At 36.5% G+C, this 20,712-nt stretch overlaps 1 protein-coding gene across 6 annotated transcripts in view; it reads right to left on the bottom strand.

Moving 5' to 3' along the window:
* The window catches only part of PPHLN1 (periphilin 1), a 102,490-nt gene that overhangs the window by 42,658 nt on the left and 39,120 nt on the right, over positions 1-20,712 (bottom strand). For 4 of the 6 annotated variants that reach the window (XM_053661874.1, XM_037135019.2, XM_053661872.1 and 1 more), the window contains 3 exons: positions 13,604-13,660; positions 11,096-11,175; positions 799-918 (listed from right to left, as the gene is read on the bottom strand). In XM_053661874.1, the coding sequence (XP_053517849.1) occupies positions 799-918; positions 11,096-11,175; positions 13,604-13,660 (257 nt within the window). The remainder of the gene's footprint in view (positions 1-798; positions 919-11,095; positions 11,176-13,603; positions 13,661-20,712) is intronic. The other 2 variants (XM_053661870.1, XM_053661873.1) reach the window with 1 other exon arrangement.

Raw genomic sequence — 20,712 nt, 5'->3', positions numbered from 1 at the left:
TTGTATATCAAATTCCAGTGCTTGATCCCTTTTATCAAGACATTCCATGAAAGTCATCCAAAATATACTGAAAAGCTATAAATCTCTTCCAAAGAAACATAATTTGTCATGGTAGAAAGATTTTTATATTCTCTGCCTATCATGTCAAAATAATTCCTCAAGCACCAAATCCTCAAGCTTAACTTTGCCTATAAAACATCTCTATTTCCCTACTAGAGATGTTACAGGTTCTAAAGAAAATTTTCAGTTCATTTTCAATTATTATAACATAAACACTTCACAAACGGTATTCTAAGAACCCCAAAATACTCTAATCTTCTGGTACTTCAGATTCATCAAAGGTCATAGTAGCCCAAGCAATGTACAATTTCATTTCCGGGATATTTATGAAATAATTTACATAGACTAGAACATACAACACAAATACAGTCCAAGACCCAAAGTCTAATTAGATTTCTGTTCTGAATTCACTGGTTTATGACTAGTGGCTTAGCATAATTTCTAGAGATACATTTAACAGCAAAGCCCATAAAAGAAGTATATAAATAATGCATTTTCCTTTTAATTCATATTTATACTGTTGTTACACTTCTAAACTACTGGAGGCATTGACACAGTAGAATTATTGAATTCAGTCATTCTTATTCATACTATTACTATGTGATACATTTTAATAATCCATTAGGATATTTTCCCCAAATATATTTTAAAATACTAGAACCAAATATTTTCTGCCCATAATTTAAAATCCAGACTCAACTCCCAAATGTGAAACATAAGGGAGAACTTATGCCTTACCTCATACTCAGAAATTTCAGGTAAGTTACTTTCATCTGCCTTCTCTAGCTTTTCAGCAGCCCACTTGCTTGCAGCTTCAGCATGTTCCTTTTCATTTAGGAACTTGGATTTGTCTAACACCTAATCAAAACAAAAGAATAATCCTCGTACAATTCTCAAAAGCTTTTAAACTTCCAATACATTAAGAAGTACATCCCACTGAAACTTAAAATCATATAAGCCTTCGAATACATATAAGGAACAAATACATGCTTTATTTGCTTTTTCAAAAATATTCAACACAGAATTTCTTTACAAAGCAATTCCTTTGGGACATATAGACTAGATCTCTTAATCCCATTTACATCAATGTTCAGAAATTCATCTGAGGAACAAAACAAAAGACACTAACAATGAACTAATATACTAATAGTATTTAGAACAGATAAAACATCATACAGGTTTCAAATTTCTATCTTTAATTATATTCAATAAAATAAATAATGCCAAAACCTCATCAAGGTAAGTTACTAATTAATGCAAAGAAAAGCCCAGACATGCTATTTTTATAATTTGTAATAATTTATATAAATCCCACTCTTTACGCAAAGTCAATAGACTTCAATTTCATTTTTTGATGCTACTATTACTCCCCTTCCTCAAGAACAGACACGGTCCTGAACAAGAAACGGGATATGGAGCTGCACACAGACTCGGGTTAGAATGGCAGTTTCATCTCTTGCCAGGTAAATGATTTATGGCACTGTGAGTTCTGGTCTCCTCATTTATAAAACAGGGGTTAATAACATTCAGTTTTACTAGCTTATCAGGGTGCTCATTTTATAAACTATATAAATGTCTAATCTATGCTGTACACCTGGAACTAATATAGTACTGTATAAATTTTTAAAAAATTAACAATAGTCACTATATCACAAAGTATTTGTGAGAATCACAGGAGCTAACAGAACTGAAAGTATCTAGCAAGTGCTGGGTACTCTAGTTTTTCTTTCTTTTCCATATGGATTGCTATAAATCTGTTATAAGAATGAAAACATTTAAAAATCAATCAGTTCATGGAATCAATATAAAAATGAAGAAAATAAAATGGGGTTTTTTGGATCACTTATGATTCTCCTAATGCTTTTTACAAACCTATGTTACAGAATAAGAAGTAAAAACTGTAAGACACAAATTAGAAAAATTTCTTCCTTAGGCCTTTATGGTAACTCTTGGTTCCATTCTATTTCATTAGCGCACATTTTCATCAATCAGACCCTCCACCTCTTCGTAAAGGTCACATCACTGATTCCAAAAATATCTCCTCTGGAAATATCTTCTCAGGGACGGTAATCCCTGTTATGGTACACTACCACCTATAAAATGCTTTCATATATAAACCAAAAAAATTTAATTAAATGTTATTCCAAGAAGGTGGCTATAGTAGACTTTATTATCCAGGTTATAAACCAAGAACCTGAACATCAAAAACAACCAGTGATTTCCCAAAGTTACTGTGCTGAGCTGGAAACTTAAAACTAGGTCTTCTGGAACAAAAAGGCCCTTGACCACCTTCAATAGCTTATTCAATTCACCAAACTACTGGAGTGACACCCATAATGTTTACTGGAAGATAATAACAATGCATTTATGTAGAGTGATTCCACAGCTATTAAAGAAGCCTAAATATCTAACTACAAAGCCCAACCCATACATAAAGTTAAAAATGCGTAAATAATATCTTTATTATCACTTAGTAATGAGTTTAAATGTTTTTTTAAAGTTAAAAGAAAAATACATGTACAAATGTATCAAAGAAAAAAATTATACCTCACTTTTGAGGGGAATCAGTTTTGAAGAGAAAGTTATAAAGATAAAACAAACATTATAAGTTATCTAGTAATAAAGGAAGCAAAATCTATAACTCAATCCTCTACTCATCCATCATTAAACCTGTATATTTGAAAACCTCAAAACTTTTAACTGGTTGGTGTGGCTCAGTGGATTGAGTGCCTGGCCTGTGAACCAAAGGGTCACCTGTCTGATTCCCAGTCAGGGCACATACCTGGGTTGTGAGCCAGGTCCCCAGTAGAGGGCGCTCGAAAAGCAACCACACATTCATGTTTCTCCCCCTCTCTTTCTCCCTCCCTTCCCCTCTCTCTAAAAATAAATAAATAAAATCTTTTTTAAAAAAAGAAACTAACTTTTAAAAGCAGAAAATAAGTTCTGAACAAAGGCCCCTGACCTCCCTTCATGAGGGCAGCCATAATGTTTAAAAGAAAAATTCTTCCACCAAATCAGGAAATCTAGGTAATAAAGCTTTCCACAGCTACCATGTAACTCTGGGCAAAAGATGACAGGAGGCTACACTTTCCAAATACATGAAATGATTACAAACCTAAAATTCTGAAATTCTGATTCCACCTTAAGACAAAAATGCAAACATCTACATAAACTGTCCAGACAAAAATATCTAAAATCCATTATCATTGTTTCCCATTAAATATTTTTTAACATATGCCACAAAATGTTATATTGTAACTTATATTTACATGGCATTCTAGTTCAGGGGAAATGAATATTTCATATATCATAATTTAAATAATCAGAGTGACATAGATGAGCAAGCACTATTTATTCTTCTTTCATTTCTTTATGACAAGAAAAACAAGCTAGTCTTTCAGGTGGGTAAAGCACTCCTGACAGAGTAAGACAACAAACAAAAATCCAATCTGCCCTCTTCAAAGCCCAGCATTCTCTAATCCTCAGACTTCTGGGAAAGCTCTAAGACACAAGTTGTCACAAAGACACCTTTTTCTTTTTTTTCCCTTTGAGGCAGAGAAGAGCTGTACCCTGAACACCAACCAGCACAGACTGCCAAGTGATATGTACTCTTGCTGCAAAAACAAACATACCAAAGACAGAAAAACAAAAAGAGCATAGATGTAATAATAGTAAGAGTGAGGTTAGTGAAGAGAATCTCTAACTATAGAGAACAGATAGAGCAACATCTCAAAATTTTTAAGTTTTGAAGATCAGAACCATGAATTATCTTTTCAACAGGTTTTGGGTTGCTGGGAAGGTAAGACTTGGAAAAATTATGTAGTGAAGAGTAGTTATGTCCCTAAGGAAATTATTTAACTTCTGAGCCTTTTTTATAAAGTGGAGATATATACCTACATTTTAAAACTGCAGGATAATTATAACCATAGTGTTAGAAAACACCTGCCTCCCCTCACATAATTACAATGTCTTTTTTGTGGTGAGAACATTTAAGATATCTTAGCAACTTTCAAGTATGTATTATTTTAACTACAATTACTATGCTGTACATTAGATCCCTAGAATTCATCTTATAGCTAGAAGTCTACTCTTTGACCAACATCTTTTACCCAACCCCCCACCCCAGTCCCTAATAACTGCCTTTCTCATCTCTGTTCCTGTGAATCCGTTTTTAGATTCCACATATATAAGTGAGATCATACAGTACTTTCCCTATTTCACTTACTGATGCTCAGAATCTTTTCATATACCTGTTGGTCATTTGTATTATAACTTCTATGGAAAAATTTCTATTCAGATTCTCTTGACTATTTCTTAATAGAATTTTTTTAGGTTTTCCCTATTGAACTGTTTAAGTTCTTTATACACTTTAGATATTAATCCCTTATCAGATATATGATTGGCAAACATTTTCTTTCATTCTATAAGCTGCCTTTTTATTTTGTTGATGATTTCCTTTAATGTGCAAAAACTTTTTAATTTGATGTAGTCCCATTTGTTTGTTATTTTTGTTTTTCTTTTGCCTTTGCATTTGGTGTCAAATCCAAAAAATCACTACTAAGACCAATGTCAAACAGCTTACCACCTAGGTTTTCTTCCAGGACTGCTAAGGTTTCAGGCCTTATATTCAAGGCTTTAATCTACTTAAGAGTTGATTTTTGTTTATAGTGTAAAATAGGGGTACAATTTTATTCTTTAAGTATATGGCTACCCAGCTCTCCCAACAACCATTACTGAAGACGGTTTTCTCCCCACTTTATATCCCTCATTCCTTTGTTGTAAATTAACTGACCATATATGCATGGGTTTATTTCTGAGGTCTCTATTGTGGTCCATTAATCTGTGTGTGTTTTTAAGCCAATACCATATTGTTTTGATCACTACAGCTTTGTAATATACCTTGAAATCAGTAACTGTGATGCCTCCAGTCTTGTTTTTATTTCTCAAGATTACTTTGGCTATGTGGGGTCTTTTTTAGTTGTATACAAATGTTAGCATTGTTCTATTTCTGTGAAAAATGACACTGGAATTTTGATAGGGATTGCACTGAATCTGTAGGTTCCTTGGATAATGTGGACATTTTAACAATTTTTTTTTTAGGGCTTGAGAAATTTTGTTTTTTTCCCTTTATTATTTTTTTCTTATAGTTTATGCTATTACAGATGCCTCATTTTTCTACCCTTTATCACCCTCCACCCCGCTCCCCACTTCCCACTTCCATAGTCAGTCCTCACACTGCTGTCCATGTCTAAGGGTACTTTGTGTATGTTGACTAATCCCTTCACCTTCTTTCAATCTGTCCCCATCTCCCCCACCCTGACCTATAGCTGTCAGTCTATTCCACGATTCCATGCCTCTGGCTCTATTTTGCTCATCAGTTTACTGTGTTCATCAGAATCCTCTTATAAGTAAGATCATAGACTTGACTCTCACCGAGTGAAAAGTTAAAGTCAGTTTTTACTTCACCTAGCATAATAGTTTCCAGTTCTATCCATGTTTTTGCAAACGTCAGGAATTCCTTTTTTCCTGCAGCGTACTATTCCATTGTGTAAATGTACCTGTTTTTTAATCCACTTGTCTACTGATTGGCATTTATGCTGTTTCTAGATCCTGGCTATTGTAAATAACACTGTTATGAACATAAGCATGGGTAAATTCTTTTGAATAGGTATTTCAGGATTCTCGGGATATATTCCAAGCAGTGGAATCACTGGATCAAAGGCAGTTCCACTTTTAATGTTTTAAGGAAACTCTATACTGTTTTTTCACAGTGCCTGCACCAGTCTACATGTCCACCAACGATGCACTAGGGTTCCCATTTCTCCACATTTGTTTGTTGATTTGTTAATTATAGTCATTTTGGCAGGTATGAGGTGATCGTTCATTGTGGCTTTAATTTACATCTCTCTGATGGTTAGTGATGTGGAGCATCTTTTGATATGTCTGTGGGCCATCTGTATGTCCTCCTTGGTGTCTATTCAGGTCCTTTGCTCAGTTTTTAATTGGACTGTTTATCTTCCTGGTATTGAGTCGTACAATTTCTTTATATACTTTGGAAATTAAAGCCTTGTCCGATGTATCACTGGCAAATACATTCTTCCACACAGTCGGTTTCCTTTTCATTTTGATTCTGGTTTCTTTAGCTGTGCAGAAACTTTTAAAATTCAATGTAGTCCCATTTGCTTATTTTTTCCTTTATTTCCCTTGCCCCAGGAGATATATTGGCAAAAAATATGCTACATGGGGTATCTAAAATTTTACTGCCTATGTTTTCTATTAGGATTTTATGATACCCCAAATTATATTTAAGTCTTTTACCCACTTTGAGTTTATTCTGGTGTATAGTGTAAATAGGTGGTCCATTTCATTTTTTTGCATATACCAGTCCAGTTCTCAGCACAATTTATTGAGGAGACTATCTTTATTCCATTGAATGCTTGTGCCCCCTTTGTTAAATATTAGTTGACCATAAACACATGGGTTTATTTCTGGGTTCTCTATCTGTTCCAATGACCTATGTGTCTTTTTTTTTATGCCAGTACAATGCTGGTTTAATTACTATAGACTTGTAGTATAGTTTGATATCAGGTAGCATGAGTCCTCCAACTTTGTTCTTCTTTCTCAGGATTGCTGCTGTTATGTCAGGCCAAGGTCAGACCCCACCTGTGTTTTGCTCCAGGACACCCTGCCTAAGCTATAAAGCAATCTGAGATGGCTACTTGTGCTGGGCTAGGAGATTCCCAGATGAAGCCAAGGTGTGAATCTAGGCTGGCTGCTCCTAGTGCAGGGCCTGAGGCCACCTAACGAGAATATAGGGGCTGGGGGCTCACTGAGGCCAGATGTTGCTTCTTTGAGAGGATTTAGGAAGTTGTGAAACATGAGCCAAAACCCACCATTCGTATGCCACTGTTAACAGCTGTAAGCTGGGTGAGACAGTGTCTCAGGGGATCTCCAGGGCAGGGCAAACAAGTGTTAGTCAGGTTTACGGAGTCTCAGATGTTACCTGCCTGCCAGTTTTGTGGCTCTGTAATGGGAAGGTTCAGAAAAGGAACAATGGCCTCTGCCCAAATATCTATCAGGGAGAACGCTGTCCCCTAGACTCCAGAAATTTCTTCCGACACAATCCCTGCTGGTTTTTACAGCCAGAAGTTATGGGGATTTATCTTTCTGACACTGGAACACTGGGCTGGGGGCCCGGGTGTGGGTCTGAGATAGACCTCTCAAATTGTCACCCACCGTGCATGGCTGTGGGACAAGCCTGCTCTGTGTGTCCCTCCTACCAGTCTGGATGGATGTGGTTTCTTTAATTTCGTAGTTGTCAGACTCCCCATCAACTCGATTTCTGATGGTTCTAAGTGATGGCTGTTCCATGATTTAATTGTAATTTTAATGTGGTTATGTGAGGAGGTGAGCTATTTCTCTTCTTTTTTCTTGATGAGTCTGGTTAACAGTCTGTCAATTTTCTTTACCTTTTCAAAGAATCAGCTCCTGGATTCACTGATCCTTTGAATGGTTTTTCAGTCTCTATGTCATTTAATTCTGCTCTGATATCAATTATTTCCTTTCTTTTGCTTACTCTGGCCTTTGTTTGTTATTGTTCTTCTAGCTCTTTTAGATTTAGGGTTAGGTTAGGCCTGTATTGCTATAAACTTCCCTCTCGGGACTGTGTCCCATAAATTTTAGCTTGTTGTGTGTTCATTTTCATTTGTTTCCAGATACATTTTGATTTCTTCCTTGATCTCATTGCTTACCCATTCATTATATAATAACTTGTTTTTCAGCCTCCATGTATGTGAATGTTTTTGAGTGTTGTAGACCGCTCTGTCTAGTTTTAGGAATTGTATCTCTACCCCTTGTAGCTAAGGGCGAGAGACGATCTCTGGAATGCCAGCCACAGGAGACAAAACCTGTCTCTGGTAGCAAACGCTGCCTCAGTTCCTCTCCCTGCCCCCAGAGCTTGGTCGGAAGTCAATGACGGGTAAGACCCCTCACAGCGGGGGCCAACCTAAGCCAGACTCGATCACCTGGGAGGCGGGAGGCCTTCATGGAAGGACTCAGGGGGCTGCAACAGAGAGCAATGGACTCTCGCCCCCCAGCTTTGTCAAAGCCTGAGTCCCCATGTACTCTGGGAGAAGCACTTCCTGGCTCTAATCCCCTTAAGCCTGAATACCTGATGGGGAGAGGTGCAGCTCCTTGCCTTGCCAGAGCATGCCCTGGGGAAAAAATCTGGCATCACAAAGACTTGCTGATAAACCTGTGAAATCTGCTAAGAGTTCTTTCATTCATGTGATAAGGGTCCGAGAGGAAATGAGTATGTCTCCCAAAGTTTCTGCAACTCTCTTCCTGACAGACACTGACTCTAAAGCCCTCAGATCTCTTTGTAATGTTATCTACTGTTTGATCCTTGCCACCCTGTATTCCTGTGTATTACAACCCAATAAAAGGCTATAGAAGAGGGTGCTCAGGGCCTTTTTCTCCTCGGAGAAACTGGTCGCTGCTGGCCTCTTTCTCCCCAAAGAAACTGGCCACAGCCCACTCCTCCATCCCCAAACAGATCCAGCATGTCTCAGCCATATTTATTCACTCACGCGTGTCCATGTCACCGGGGGGACCTCACAAAAGTAGTCGCCCCCACATTTGAGTTTTTTCCTTGACAGTGGTTTCTAGTTTTAAGTCATTGTGATCTGAGAAGATACTCGATATTTCAATTTTCTTGAGTTTAGTAAGATTTGTTTTGTGTCCTACTATATGGTCTATCTTTGAAAATGATCCATGTACATTTGAGAAGAAGGTGTATTTTGTTTCTTTTGGGTGAAATGTTCTGTAAATATCAACTAAGTCTACTTGATCAAGAGTGTCATTCAATGCCACAATATCCTTGTTGATCTTCGTTTGGAAGGCCTATCCATTGTTGACAGTGGGGTGTTAAATCCCCTACAAGGGCTGTATTGCTGTCTATCTTTCTTAAAGTCCTCCAAGATTTTCCTTATATATTTAGGTGCATCTATATTGGGTGCATATGTGTGTATAAGAGTTATATCCTCTTGTTGGACTACTCTCTTAAATACTATGTAGTGACCTTCTTTGTCTCTTGTTATGGCCTTTGTTTTGAAGTCTATTTTGTCTGATATAAGTATTGCTATCCCAGCTTTTTCTTCATGTCCATTTGCTTGGAATATTTTTTTCCATCCTTCACTTTCAGCCAGTGTATATCTTCTGCTCTGAGGTGGCACTCTTGTAGACAGCATACATGTGGGTCATGTTTTCTCATCCATTCAGCTACCCTATGTCTTCTGATTGGAGAATTCAATCCATTTACAGTTAAGAGTATTATTGATAGGTTTATTCATTGCCAATTTTTCCCTTTGTACTTGTGTTTCTCTCTCTTCATAATTTTGAGTTTTTTGTTTTGTTGCTCTGAGGGGACGTTTTATTCTACACTGTCTTCCAACTTGCTGATTTGATCCTCTGCTTTATCTAGCCTGCTTTCAATTCCTTCTAGTGTACTCTTCATTTCAGAAATTGCATGCTTGATTTCCAACTTGTTCTTATTCAAGGTTTCTATGTCCTTTTCCATGCTAATGTAGTTCCTACTAAGTTCCTTGAGCATCCTTATAACCACTACTTTGAACTCTATGTGTGATAAATTGCTTGCCTTGATTTCATTTATCTCTTTTTCAGAGATTCCTCCTTTTACTTGTGGGTTGTTTCTTTTTGGGGAAATGGGGAAATGGTTGTTCCCCATTTTAGTTGTCTCTTGTGTTTCTATGTATTAGATTGATCTGCTTCGAATCTCTGTCTTTTGGAGTGGTCTTGTGTGTTAGGAGTCCTGTGGGACCCTGTGGTGCAGACTTCTTGATCTCCTGATCTGAATGCCCTAGGAATGTCCTTTGTGTGGGTTATATGAACTCTCCTGTTGTATTTGGGTCCTGCTTGTTACTGCCCCATTCATTGGTGGGAACTGCTCCCCCGGCTGGCTAAGAGGCTCAGCCCATACATTTTGTAGGCTGTTGTATAGGCACTAGCAGATCAAAGCAAAACAAGCTACCCACCCCTCAACCATAACAGTAATATCAACAACCACAAAGCAAAGAACAATAAAAGTGAAAAGAGAAAGGAAATAGTAGGAAAAGGGGAGCAAAATATGAGAAGACCGAAGGAAAGAAAAGTGATTATGAGAGAAAGGGAAAGAGAATGCTTGCAATGAATTGAAAGAGAAGAACAGAGGAAAAAAAAAAAAAAGCCACACAGAAAAGGTACCATAAATAATAAAAGGAAAGAGGAAGGGGACAATGGAGTAATCAAAGGTAGGAGTAAAATAGAAGATATGAAAGAAAAGATAATATACCAAAAATAAAAGAAAAATAGGTAAAAATAATTTAAAAGTCACGAAAAAATAGCAAAAATAATGAAAAAAGTACCAACTGGACTGGCCTCAGCAGTTTGGTGTCTGCCTGCTGGTTTCTCCCGCTGGGTGCTAATCTGACCTCTGAGTCTGACGTCAGGTGCTGCCCAGATCTGGTCCTCGGCAGCCTTTACTATGTTGAAGTGCAGTCCCCGTATACCCAGTTTATTCAATTTTTATCACAGATGGATGTTAATTCTCTCAAATGCCTTTTCTGCATATATTTATATGGTCATAAAATTTGTATCCTTCATTTTCTTTATGTGGTGTAGCACACTGATTAATTTGTGGATGTGAACCATTTTTGCATCCATGGAATAAATCCCACTTTATCATTATGTCTCTATCTAATATACCCCAAATGAATATTCACTGCCACCTGGTTATGGTCAAGATGACAGGGCAGAAATAAGAACTAATTTTAGCACAATCTGTGGAAAAAAATTCTATGAGAAAACTGTTCATTCACCATCGTAGCTACTTTCAAGTTGTGGATACTAAAGATTCAAGTTTTTAAATGCAGCAAATTACTCCCATTACGTATGGTAATAAAAAACAAAAGTATTTGTACTAGACAGTCCACATCATTTACTCTGTAAAATTTCTCTTTAACTTGATTTTATAGCAAACCTTTGATGAAGGAAGTGTTGAAGAACTTGAGGGTGAAGTGTCTCTTGATGTCTTCAAAGACTGAACAGGTCGCTCTTTACCTATTTAAAAAAATATAAAATGTAATTATCTAGCTCATTTGTTTTCAATTAGACTGATTTTATAGATGAATTAAGCAAGGTGGTTCTATACCTATTTTAGCAGTGAAATCTTCCACTATGTTATTAAACTAGTTAATATCTAAATCCACTTATCTTTCTCAGAGGCTGGGCAACATCAAAAATTTCAAATAACCTAGAATTAGTGAGCATCATATATGGCAAGTACACATCAATGCCAGTTTGCAAACACAGAACCACTGAGAAGACCTCAGAAAGGCAAAAAAATTTATAATAATAAATGCTTTCTCCTCCAAGGTCTTAAAATCTAACTTTTAATATACCACAATGAAAATCCAAAGGTAGTTCCTATATAGCTACCAGCAAAGAGAACTAGCTGATTAAGCAGTAGCTCAAAGAGAGAGGCCATGTAGAAAGTTTAGCAAGTACTCCTGAAATGCTCAGTTTAAAAAAACAAAAATAAAAAGTAGAAAACTATAATTTAGAACACTAATCCAGTGCCTGGTATTAATGTGAGCCCAAATATATTTTAAATAGTTAAAAATAAATCTGTATGAGATAAAATCATTAACCTTTATCTTTAGTCACTTCAATACTCATATCAGTGCTCAATGTATACCACTGTTTTTATAGAAACTTTAGCCACAAAACAGATTTAAAAAAATATTACTTTAATCAGTTCAACAACAAAATATTTATTTATTTACATATAATCTTAAAAATAACAGTGAGTTGTTCTTGGCAGAAAAACATTTCATTAAATTGTCTACATTTAGTGTAGACAATTTAATGAAACAAAATGTAAATCCCTTGATCTTAATTACTAGGAAAACTGACACATTATGAAGAAAAGGAAAAAGTGACACCAAGTTTGCAATGACACAGGAGCTGGTCAAGCGAATTAAGGCCAAGAAAGCAGTCAGGAGCAAAGGTAGACGCAAAATGACTGCAATTGAGGCAGAGCCAGCTTTAGTCAAAAAAGCCTCGTAGGCTCTCCCTGCTACGGTGAAGACAGCTCAGTAAGGGCCTGGAGAGACACACAGGTCTGAGGCCTTTAGGACAGTAGTGAATAACATCTTCCCAATGTCCTGCAAACCAGAAAGGCTTTCTCAAGATCCTTGCCCAACCTCTCTAGGGTCATTCGTCAATGTGTGAAGATACTTTTCCTTTCACAAGAGGGAGAATGCCTCTGGTACATAGTAAAAAGAGGCTGGGGATGCTGCTAAGCATCCTACAAGTGCACAGGACAGCCTTCCAAAACGAAGTATTACCCAGCCCCAAATGTCAATTACTGCTCTAGGCACAAAGCTCCAACAGTCTTCAAAAAGACATACCCCTAGAATCTTTTAATTTGTGATATCATTAAGAAGCTTCCACACTAAGCATGTTTAAAAGTTCTTGCAGACTTTAAAAAATCAGTAGTAAAATGATACCAACCATTACTATATCCCCAAATAATTCAGAACATGGGTTATTTAGTCATTCCCTACTGTATTTCCACTGCACATGGAAAATTCCAAATCGTTTTGTGACAGTGTCAGTTTATCCCACTATGCCAAAAAATGCCTAGGGGAGCAAGTATCATAGCTTATTTATTTCTGAATACTCAGGACCTACCTAACTCGAGTACTTTAAGTAAGAGAAGGCACTCAAAAATTCAGTGAAAAGATTATTTGTTATTTTACCCTTAGATTGCAACTACCTTCCCATTCTATTCAGATAAGCAATCCCTTGAAAGAAGATGAGAAGCTGAAGCAATCAGCACAGCACATTAAAAGCATAATTGTAGGGTCACTCTGGCACCTCGCAGCAGTCACAGGAAAAAACCTTTCACAAGCAATTGTCAATCTCTTACCTAGCATTTCCTTTATAAGCAAGACAACAGCACTACAACTATGCCAAGTGTAGTCTTAGACTCTCTCCTGGTTTAAGCTGCAGAAGAGCTAATTTAAGCAGATTTCAACTAACGCCAGGGTGCAGAAGCAAAAGAACACTGAAGGGTATGGCAGGGGGTTTAGCATGTATCTACATATACTCGATTATACCTAGAGCAGGCAAAAAACAAAGGATAAAGAAAAAGGATGATACAGATGGCAGCAGAAAAGGCACAGAGAAGGTAAAACAAAAATAATCCTCTGAACCTACCGTTGTCAGATCCCATCTGCCAATGACTTGTCTTGTCTATAGATCTCAACCTCCTGTGAGGTAACTACTGCTGGCCAGGAATGGCCAACCCAGACAACCGTCCCCGTACCCCCGAAATCCTATTACTTGACTCTACTGGCGTTCAACTCTGGTTCCAACAGTAGACTATTGGAGCAGTTACAAACTATTCCCATTTCTATAACCTCAATCAATTCGAGCCCCCACCCTTTCACAATCCCAAATCAAAATCTAGCTCAAAACTCACCTCTTTCTGGCTTTCCTTCATTCTGCCGTTTGTAGGAGGCATCAGCACGCACGGGTTCTGGGGAAAGGTGGGCAGGGAGGAATTACCACCAGCAAGCACCTCTGTGCCCAGGAGGAATAAGAGAAGAACCCAGCAGTGGGAGGGATGAGGACAGGAGCTTCTAAGCACTTGCTGCTGGCCCTAACCTCTTTCTTAACCTGCCTTCACACTGGGCTGCCTGAGCAGCCACCGCTGATGAGGAGTAACAGAACAGGAGAAAATCTGTTTAAGAGCAGAAATGAATTGGGTCTAACAATGTGAAGTATGAAGATGAGGCTAACCAAGGACAGCATGGGCAGAAAGAAATGAGAATGGATCACAAAACAAGGCACTAAAAAGTGGAAGATGGGATCCTGTCTTATTTATCAGTTTAGGAACCGAGTCTAATCTTCATAAAGTCAATATTCAAAGAATTAGTTAAAAAATGACACCAAAACATCAAGAATGAAAGAGGAATTACCACTAGAAATAAAAAAAAAACACTGGGAAGATTTTCATAGTATATCTTATTTGCTCTGTGGGGTTACAATGGTTATCTGCAGTAGTTATTCTGACATCCGCTCAACAAGCAGCCTATTATTAAATCGTGCTAATTATTTTTATACAAACTCTCTCATATAGGAATTTTCTTTATAAACAAACCCACAGCTACTGTTTTGATTGAACCTCTAATTATTCCATATTTAGAATCTTGTAAATATTTCATTAGCTTCCTGCAAACTCTTAATACAGATGAAATCAGCTTTCTAAACAGCTGAAATATACTAGTAGAGATTCTTAGATATCTTTGCAATAAGATACAAACTCCTTTTATTAAAGATCCCAAATTTCCAATTTTGCCCTCTTTTTCCTGAGAAAACAATCCTTTGTCTGAATCATTTTGGCACTATCAGTACTGTGCACTAAAAAATGTTGCAAGAAATGTCACACAAATATTGCCCTCCTTTTGCAAGAATGTTGTTGAAAATGCAGTATCCTCCTTACTGCAGATCCTTCTGATCTGTCATCAGGAAGTCTTTGTTCTTCCTAAGCAGCTGGTATGTTTTTACCCAAGGTACACAGTGAACACTATTAATGCTCATTTCCTCTTTGTTTTAGGCAAATCCTTAGTTCACCTGCTGCAACTAATGAGAGCCATACCATAGGCATTTATTTCATATACTAACTTTATTCTTACTTTTATTTTCATGTCCTCATTTCCCTTTTACATAAAAGCCTTCACTCACTTACTTCATCCTATTTTATTAAGTGTTTATTTTGTTAACCTGCCTCAAATTCTTTGTAGATAAAGACATTAGGACAGTGATGTTCTACCTAAGTGTGTGGAATCTGCAGCTGGCACATGTTAGCTGGTGAGAGTGGACTGTCCTTATCTCTTCCAAACTGTAAGTTTAATGACTCCACATGGGTAGCCAGCCTGAAGTCATCCACACTGGCAGTCTTTACTTCATGGATATCGGCAAGTGTCACAAATCAGGTGTTTTTTCCCTCCAAAGAGTCAGTTTACTAATACACAACTGATGCTATGTTTACTGATTTTGATTCCAAATTTCCAAATTTCAGAGACACTGTAGGAATGACCACATTGAAGTACGGATTCCTAACCATGCTGCCCTAAAATATGCTTGGGCTATTTAATAAACCCTAACAGACTAATAAAACCACCCAGCTGAACCTGGCTCAAACTGCAGAATCATAAAAAAAATGTAAGTAGAAACAACCCCACTGTGCTTAAACTCTTCATCCCAGAGTTTCCAATGATACATTTATAGGAAAACCAAGGGTCCTTTTTCTTGTCCTCTACTACAGCATATTAATGACTACTAAACAAGTTTTTCTTAATATTTTGCCATTTGGTTTTCATGCCTTTGTACTCCTGTGTTTATACATAACTATACCTTTCTCCTTCTTTGTTGGTTATTGTTCCTTAAAGTGAGAATTCCTCCTGACTACAATCCTTTTGGTTCTGCTATTTTAGTGGCTCCGACCAACAATGTGAATGCCTACGTTTCTCAAGCCTGCTTCTTCCATTCATGCGTCTACATCTCTAGCTGACAGGATGCTACTCCTCAGCTATTACCTCAAATTCATCTCACACATGATCTTAGGAAGCAACACTAACTCCCTGTGGGTGAGCAGGGCAAAGGGCTCAACACGTTTCTGCCTCTGCTATGACTTGCTGAGAAAATAAGTTCCAAATCAGGATAAAAGGAAAAAAATGGAAAGAAAAGTTCTGAATGTGGTAGGTAAGGAAATCAAAATTCAAGTCCATATATTGGTGAGTGAAAGAATAAATGGGAAGGAAGAAAATGAAAAGGAATCTCAAATACTGGTTCCACAGACCAGGTATAAAGCTCTTTCCATACAGATGAAATCAAAGCTAGAGAACCAGGTTATTGTTCCAACAAACATTTAGAAGTTCTATAAAAATTTAACAATATTTGGTGACTCTCTGAAATAGTAGCTGATAGAAATACTAATAAGCAATTTTTGATGACTCTTTAAATATAACAGCTGTAAGTCTGATACAATCTTTCAGAAATATGTTTTCTTTCCAATATGTTGTCCTGATGAAAGCAATGATAAACCGAACCAGAGTCGCCCAATCTTACTTAAGTGTTGTTACTGATAATCCGGGTAAGAACAAAAAACATTGCTAGAAAAAAAATCACCATTAAAGATGATAAAATTATGGGCTATGCCTTGCAAACTATTAAATTGTTGGTACAGTGCCTGACATATAGGAACAAAACAGATACCTCTGAATGAAAGTCTTCTCAAGAAACAAAAAAGTCGTTTTTCCCTTGAAGCTTTGAAAGAGAAATTAAGATATGAACAAGTGAAAATGTGGTGCTTACTCAGATGCTAAACAAATAATTTATTTTTCTGGATCGTGGATGATGATATACAAATCTGGGACTCCTGGTTAAGAAGAACACATTTTCCTAGATACCTACTGATTTATTCAGAAAGGTACAAAACAGAAAATGGAGGTGATACAAGCAAATATTCTTGTGGTAAAGAAGAAAAAAGAAAAAATAAAGGAGAGGAGAGGGGAAAGGGGAGGGAAAAGAAAAGGGGGGAGGGAAGGAGGGGGGAAGGAGGGAAGGAGGGAAGGAGGGAAGGAGGGAAGGAGGGAAGAAGGGGAAAAGGAAAAGAACCAGATAGAAGAATGAAGGAACTTTGCAGCACTTCTGCTTCCCCCAAATAATCACATTTAGGAGGTTAACAATGCAACAAGTTGAAGTAAAGGTTTTTAACTATGATTGCTTTGGAAGTGCACGTCTAAATAGAACTCTCCTTTAATATATCACCTAAAACCACATGGGCTCACTCTTTAAGATTTCAATAAAACATGGTATGATCTGTATATGTTATGAATGTGTGCTACTGACGGAACATAGTAGGGATAGAACAGAACATAAAACAGGGATACTATAAATGCCTATACATGTAGAAATGTCATTAACTGATTACTGTTCTAGAACCACAATCATTCAGATGCTGGAAAAGCTATAGCTGTCTCCTAGAATTCCACAGGAAATTCAGCTAAAGCTGGCTTGTGAGTAAGCAAAAGTCTCTAACGAAAACAACACATAGTATCTAATTCCACAGTACACTAAGAGCGTGGATCAGTTAATAGTCCAAGGTATTCTCAGCAAATACTGAATTACATTGTAGGTACTCCACATGATACAGCTCATAACCCTTGGCCACTCGTATCCTTCCTTCAACTTCTCCCCATCCTCCAGATGGGGAGGATTAGACCTAAAACGTCTAATCCGTGTAATGACTTGTTCGTCTCCATCACTAGACTATAAATTCAGAGGGTAAGACTGAATCTTTTTTGCTTGGCAAACTATTTATCTGAAATATATCTTTGTGAAATGAAAGACTGTATGAATAGTGATTATAAATACAGTGACTTTCGAACCAGGAAACACTAATTCAGCTGCCAAGGGAACTGGTTTGACCTCCCTTCTGAGTGCCTATGATACGTGATGTTAGGGTACAGCCTTATTTGCACACCTCCATTACCATCTAGACTTGCACAGAATTAAGCTTCCAAATTTTATCAGAATTTCAGCTGTAATCAAAAAAAATTAATGTAGACTTCAAAACTTATTCATAGGTCTTTAGACAGGTATCTTTTCCAATTACACTGAAGTTCAATAATGGAGTCTATCTTCCAAATATTCTCTTCTCATAATAGTATTTTTAATTCTTACCCATTTTCAGTTATCTTATTCTTTCAAAATGGATTAAACACTGATGAAGAATAGTCTTCTTTAAAATATCTGCTTAACAATGGTTGCTGATATCAAGAAAATAAGGGGAGGCTGGGCCCAAAATCAGACTACAGAAAAACAGACACAGATCCACAAAAACAATAAATTTCCAAATCTTCTATAGTAATGATATTTTAAAAATTCAACCAAATGTCACACATTGTAATTTATATATGAGTATCACTGGTAAAGCTGACATTATAATCTGTAGCAAATGTTTAAAATGAATTAACAAAGAGTCACTAGTTTTGATATGTAACTTAAATTTCAAGAAAGTACCTGACCAAGTCTTCTGTGAAAACTGCAAGTGGAAAGAAAGACAAGCAAGACTGGAGATCATAACTGGTTCAATGACAGGAAAAAGTGCAGGTAAGTGGTTGAGGTCCACAGAGAGAAATCTCTAGAGGTTTCTATCTTGGGTCTTATGCTACTCAAGAAAATTATTAATGATTAATACAAAAACCAAGCTTATTTCATTTGCAGATAAAAGAAAGCTGTTTTTTATCTGCAACTAATACACATGATCACTTAGTGAGATTTTTAAACCTCTATGGAAGAGACTCATAATCAAAAGTTAATTAGATGAAATTTAACATAACTAGATTTTTTAATGTATTAATTACATATAAACAATTGCACTTTAAAAAATTACAGCTGAGGAGTACCTTGATTAAGAGTAAAATATAAGAAAATGGTTTAGGTTTCAATTGTCTGCAGTCTCAATACGGGCCAATAATGCAATGTTGTTGAAAAAATAAAAGTTCACTTCTGGCATTACAACTTGAAAAGTGTAGAAAAAAATTCCGCAAAGCAAAAGGTCCACAACATGCCAAATAAAAAGAACAGCTGAAAGAACTAAATATATTTAAACCTGGGGAAAAATCAAGAAGATTATGATGGGACTCTTCAAACACATATGTTTACCACATAACAAGCAAAAATATCTTTATGGGTCTAAGATAATAACTAGCATTATGTACATGTCACAGGAACAGATTTAAGTTGTTTTATAAAAATAAACTACACAAAGATGGAAAGACTAGACTGTGATATAATAAACATCACAGGAAGTACTTTAACAAAGAATGGACACAGGCGACTGAATTTAGTAATCTCTGGTGTCACTATTAATGCTATAATCCTAAACAAAAGATAAATAACAAAAGTGAAAGACAAAAACAATGGGATTCATTTGAAAAAGGAGAGCAAAAAAGTAACACAAATATCTAAGAGAGCTGGCAAATGGGGAGATATTTGGATTAATTAGAATAAAAATAAACTTCAAGTAAAAATATACAAGGTATATGTAACAAAACAATTTCAACTAAAACACATAATAAACAAGGGGAAAGGAAATGAGGTTAAGGGCAACCTACACTGGTAGCATGTAACTATGGACAACAAAAAGGAAAAAAAAATAATATTGCAGTCACAGATTTAACCAGCTTAGTCCAGTTAGGTTATAGGCAGAAAATCCTTTACACATGAGGCACAGGATAAAAACAAGTTTGATTCAGGAGGATAATTAGTCTAAAGCAGAACAAAGTTCCACAGGATTAACCCAAAAGGCTAAGTAAAAGAAACTTAATTAAATGCATGTGTGTGTGTTCATGTGCACATGTGTAAGAACAAAAGGAAAAGTAACTACTTGAGATGAAAAAGGAGTAAAAATCACCCTGTAGCTTATAATTAAGCACATAAGAGACATATTAAATTCACAGAAGAATTATGAAGAATTAGTCCTTAAATGGTTACCATGTGCCAGGTAGGTCCTAGAATTATAGGGGGGTGGTCCTTTTAGCAAGTTATATAAATGTCTAACCACTATGCTGTACACCTGAAACTAATATAATATTGAATGTCAACTGTAATTGAAAAAAATTTTTAATTAAAAAAAATGGTTACCATGGCCAAATTACTGATCTTTAAAATAAGTAAAATTACTCTGAAAAGTATAAACAAAAACAAAAAAGTTAAAGAATAGCAAAATGGTAAAACTTGCTAATTATTTTTACCTGTTATTTATACAAACATTTAAAAAATCTATGGCAAAATTTTCATTTACAATAGAAAACTAAATTAACACAATATTGCTAATTAACCCAGGGTAAGTGACTGATCATTGAAGGACCCTGTTTCTCAGTCCTTTTTTGATTGAAGTTGACTTTCAAAGCTAAATAACTCGAGAAAATAAACATAAAGGTATTAACAAAGTCACATGCTCTAGTTCATACAATTTACCGCATACTGTAGTCTCCCACCTTTGTTACCCTGGTAACACCCCAGACATTAAAGGCGCTGGGCGTCAAAGGACGTCGTCTGAGAAGTGCCGACAGACTGGAGATCCTCCGACAGGAGCACCACTGTGGCTCCTCCCCATCTCACCTCAAGATTTCAGTTTTGGCCACTAACTTACCAAGCCAAGAGCAGACAGAAGATGCCTCCTCAGAAATTTGTTTTAGAGGCAAAATAGGTAAGAAAAATAAGGCTAATTCACCAATAGCTATCTCAAATAACAGCTTCACTTTAAGCTGTCAAGTAAGTATTTCAAGCCTCCATTTTACTAACATTTTGTTTATTAAAAGGGTTCATAATCAGTTTCCAAAGATATGGTACTTTCCTCCTCTTAATAAAATCATTAATAGATTTGCATTTAAATCATACACATCACAAAAAGTGTGTCCCTAGAAGGTGTATGGCTAATTTTGGATATTTTTGTCTGTGCTCAATGTGAGCATGCATTAGAATGTAGAGGTTGTTTACCTTCTTTTGGGGGGAGGT

The sequence above is a fragment of the Artibeus jamaicensis genome, unplaced genomic scaffold (genome assembly GCF_021234435.1).
Source record: "Artibeus jamaicensis isolate MK-2021 breed Jamaican fruit bat unplaced genomic scaffold, CSHL_Jam_final contig_233, whole genome shotgun sequence".
In the NCBI taxonomy this organism is placed as follows: domain Eukaryota; kingdom Metazoa; phylum Chordata; class Mammalia; order Chiroptera; family Phyllostomidae; genus Artibeus; species Artibeus jamaicensis.
Note: the sequence above shows the minus strand (reverse complement) of the source record. Positions and strands in the feature narration are given on the sequence as shown.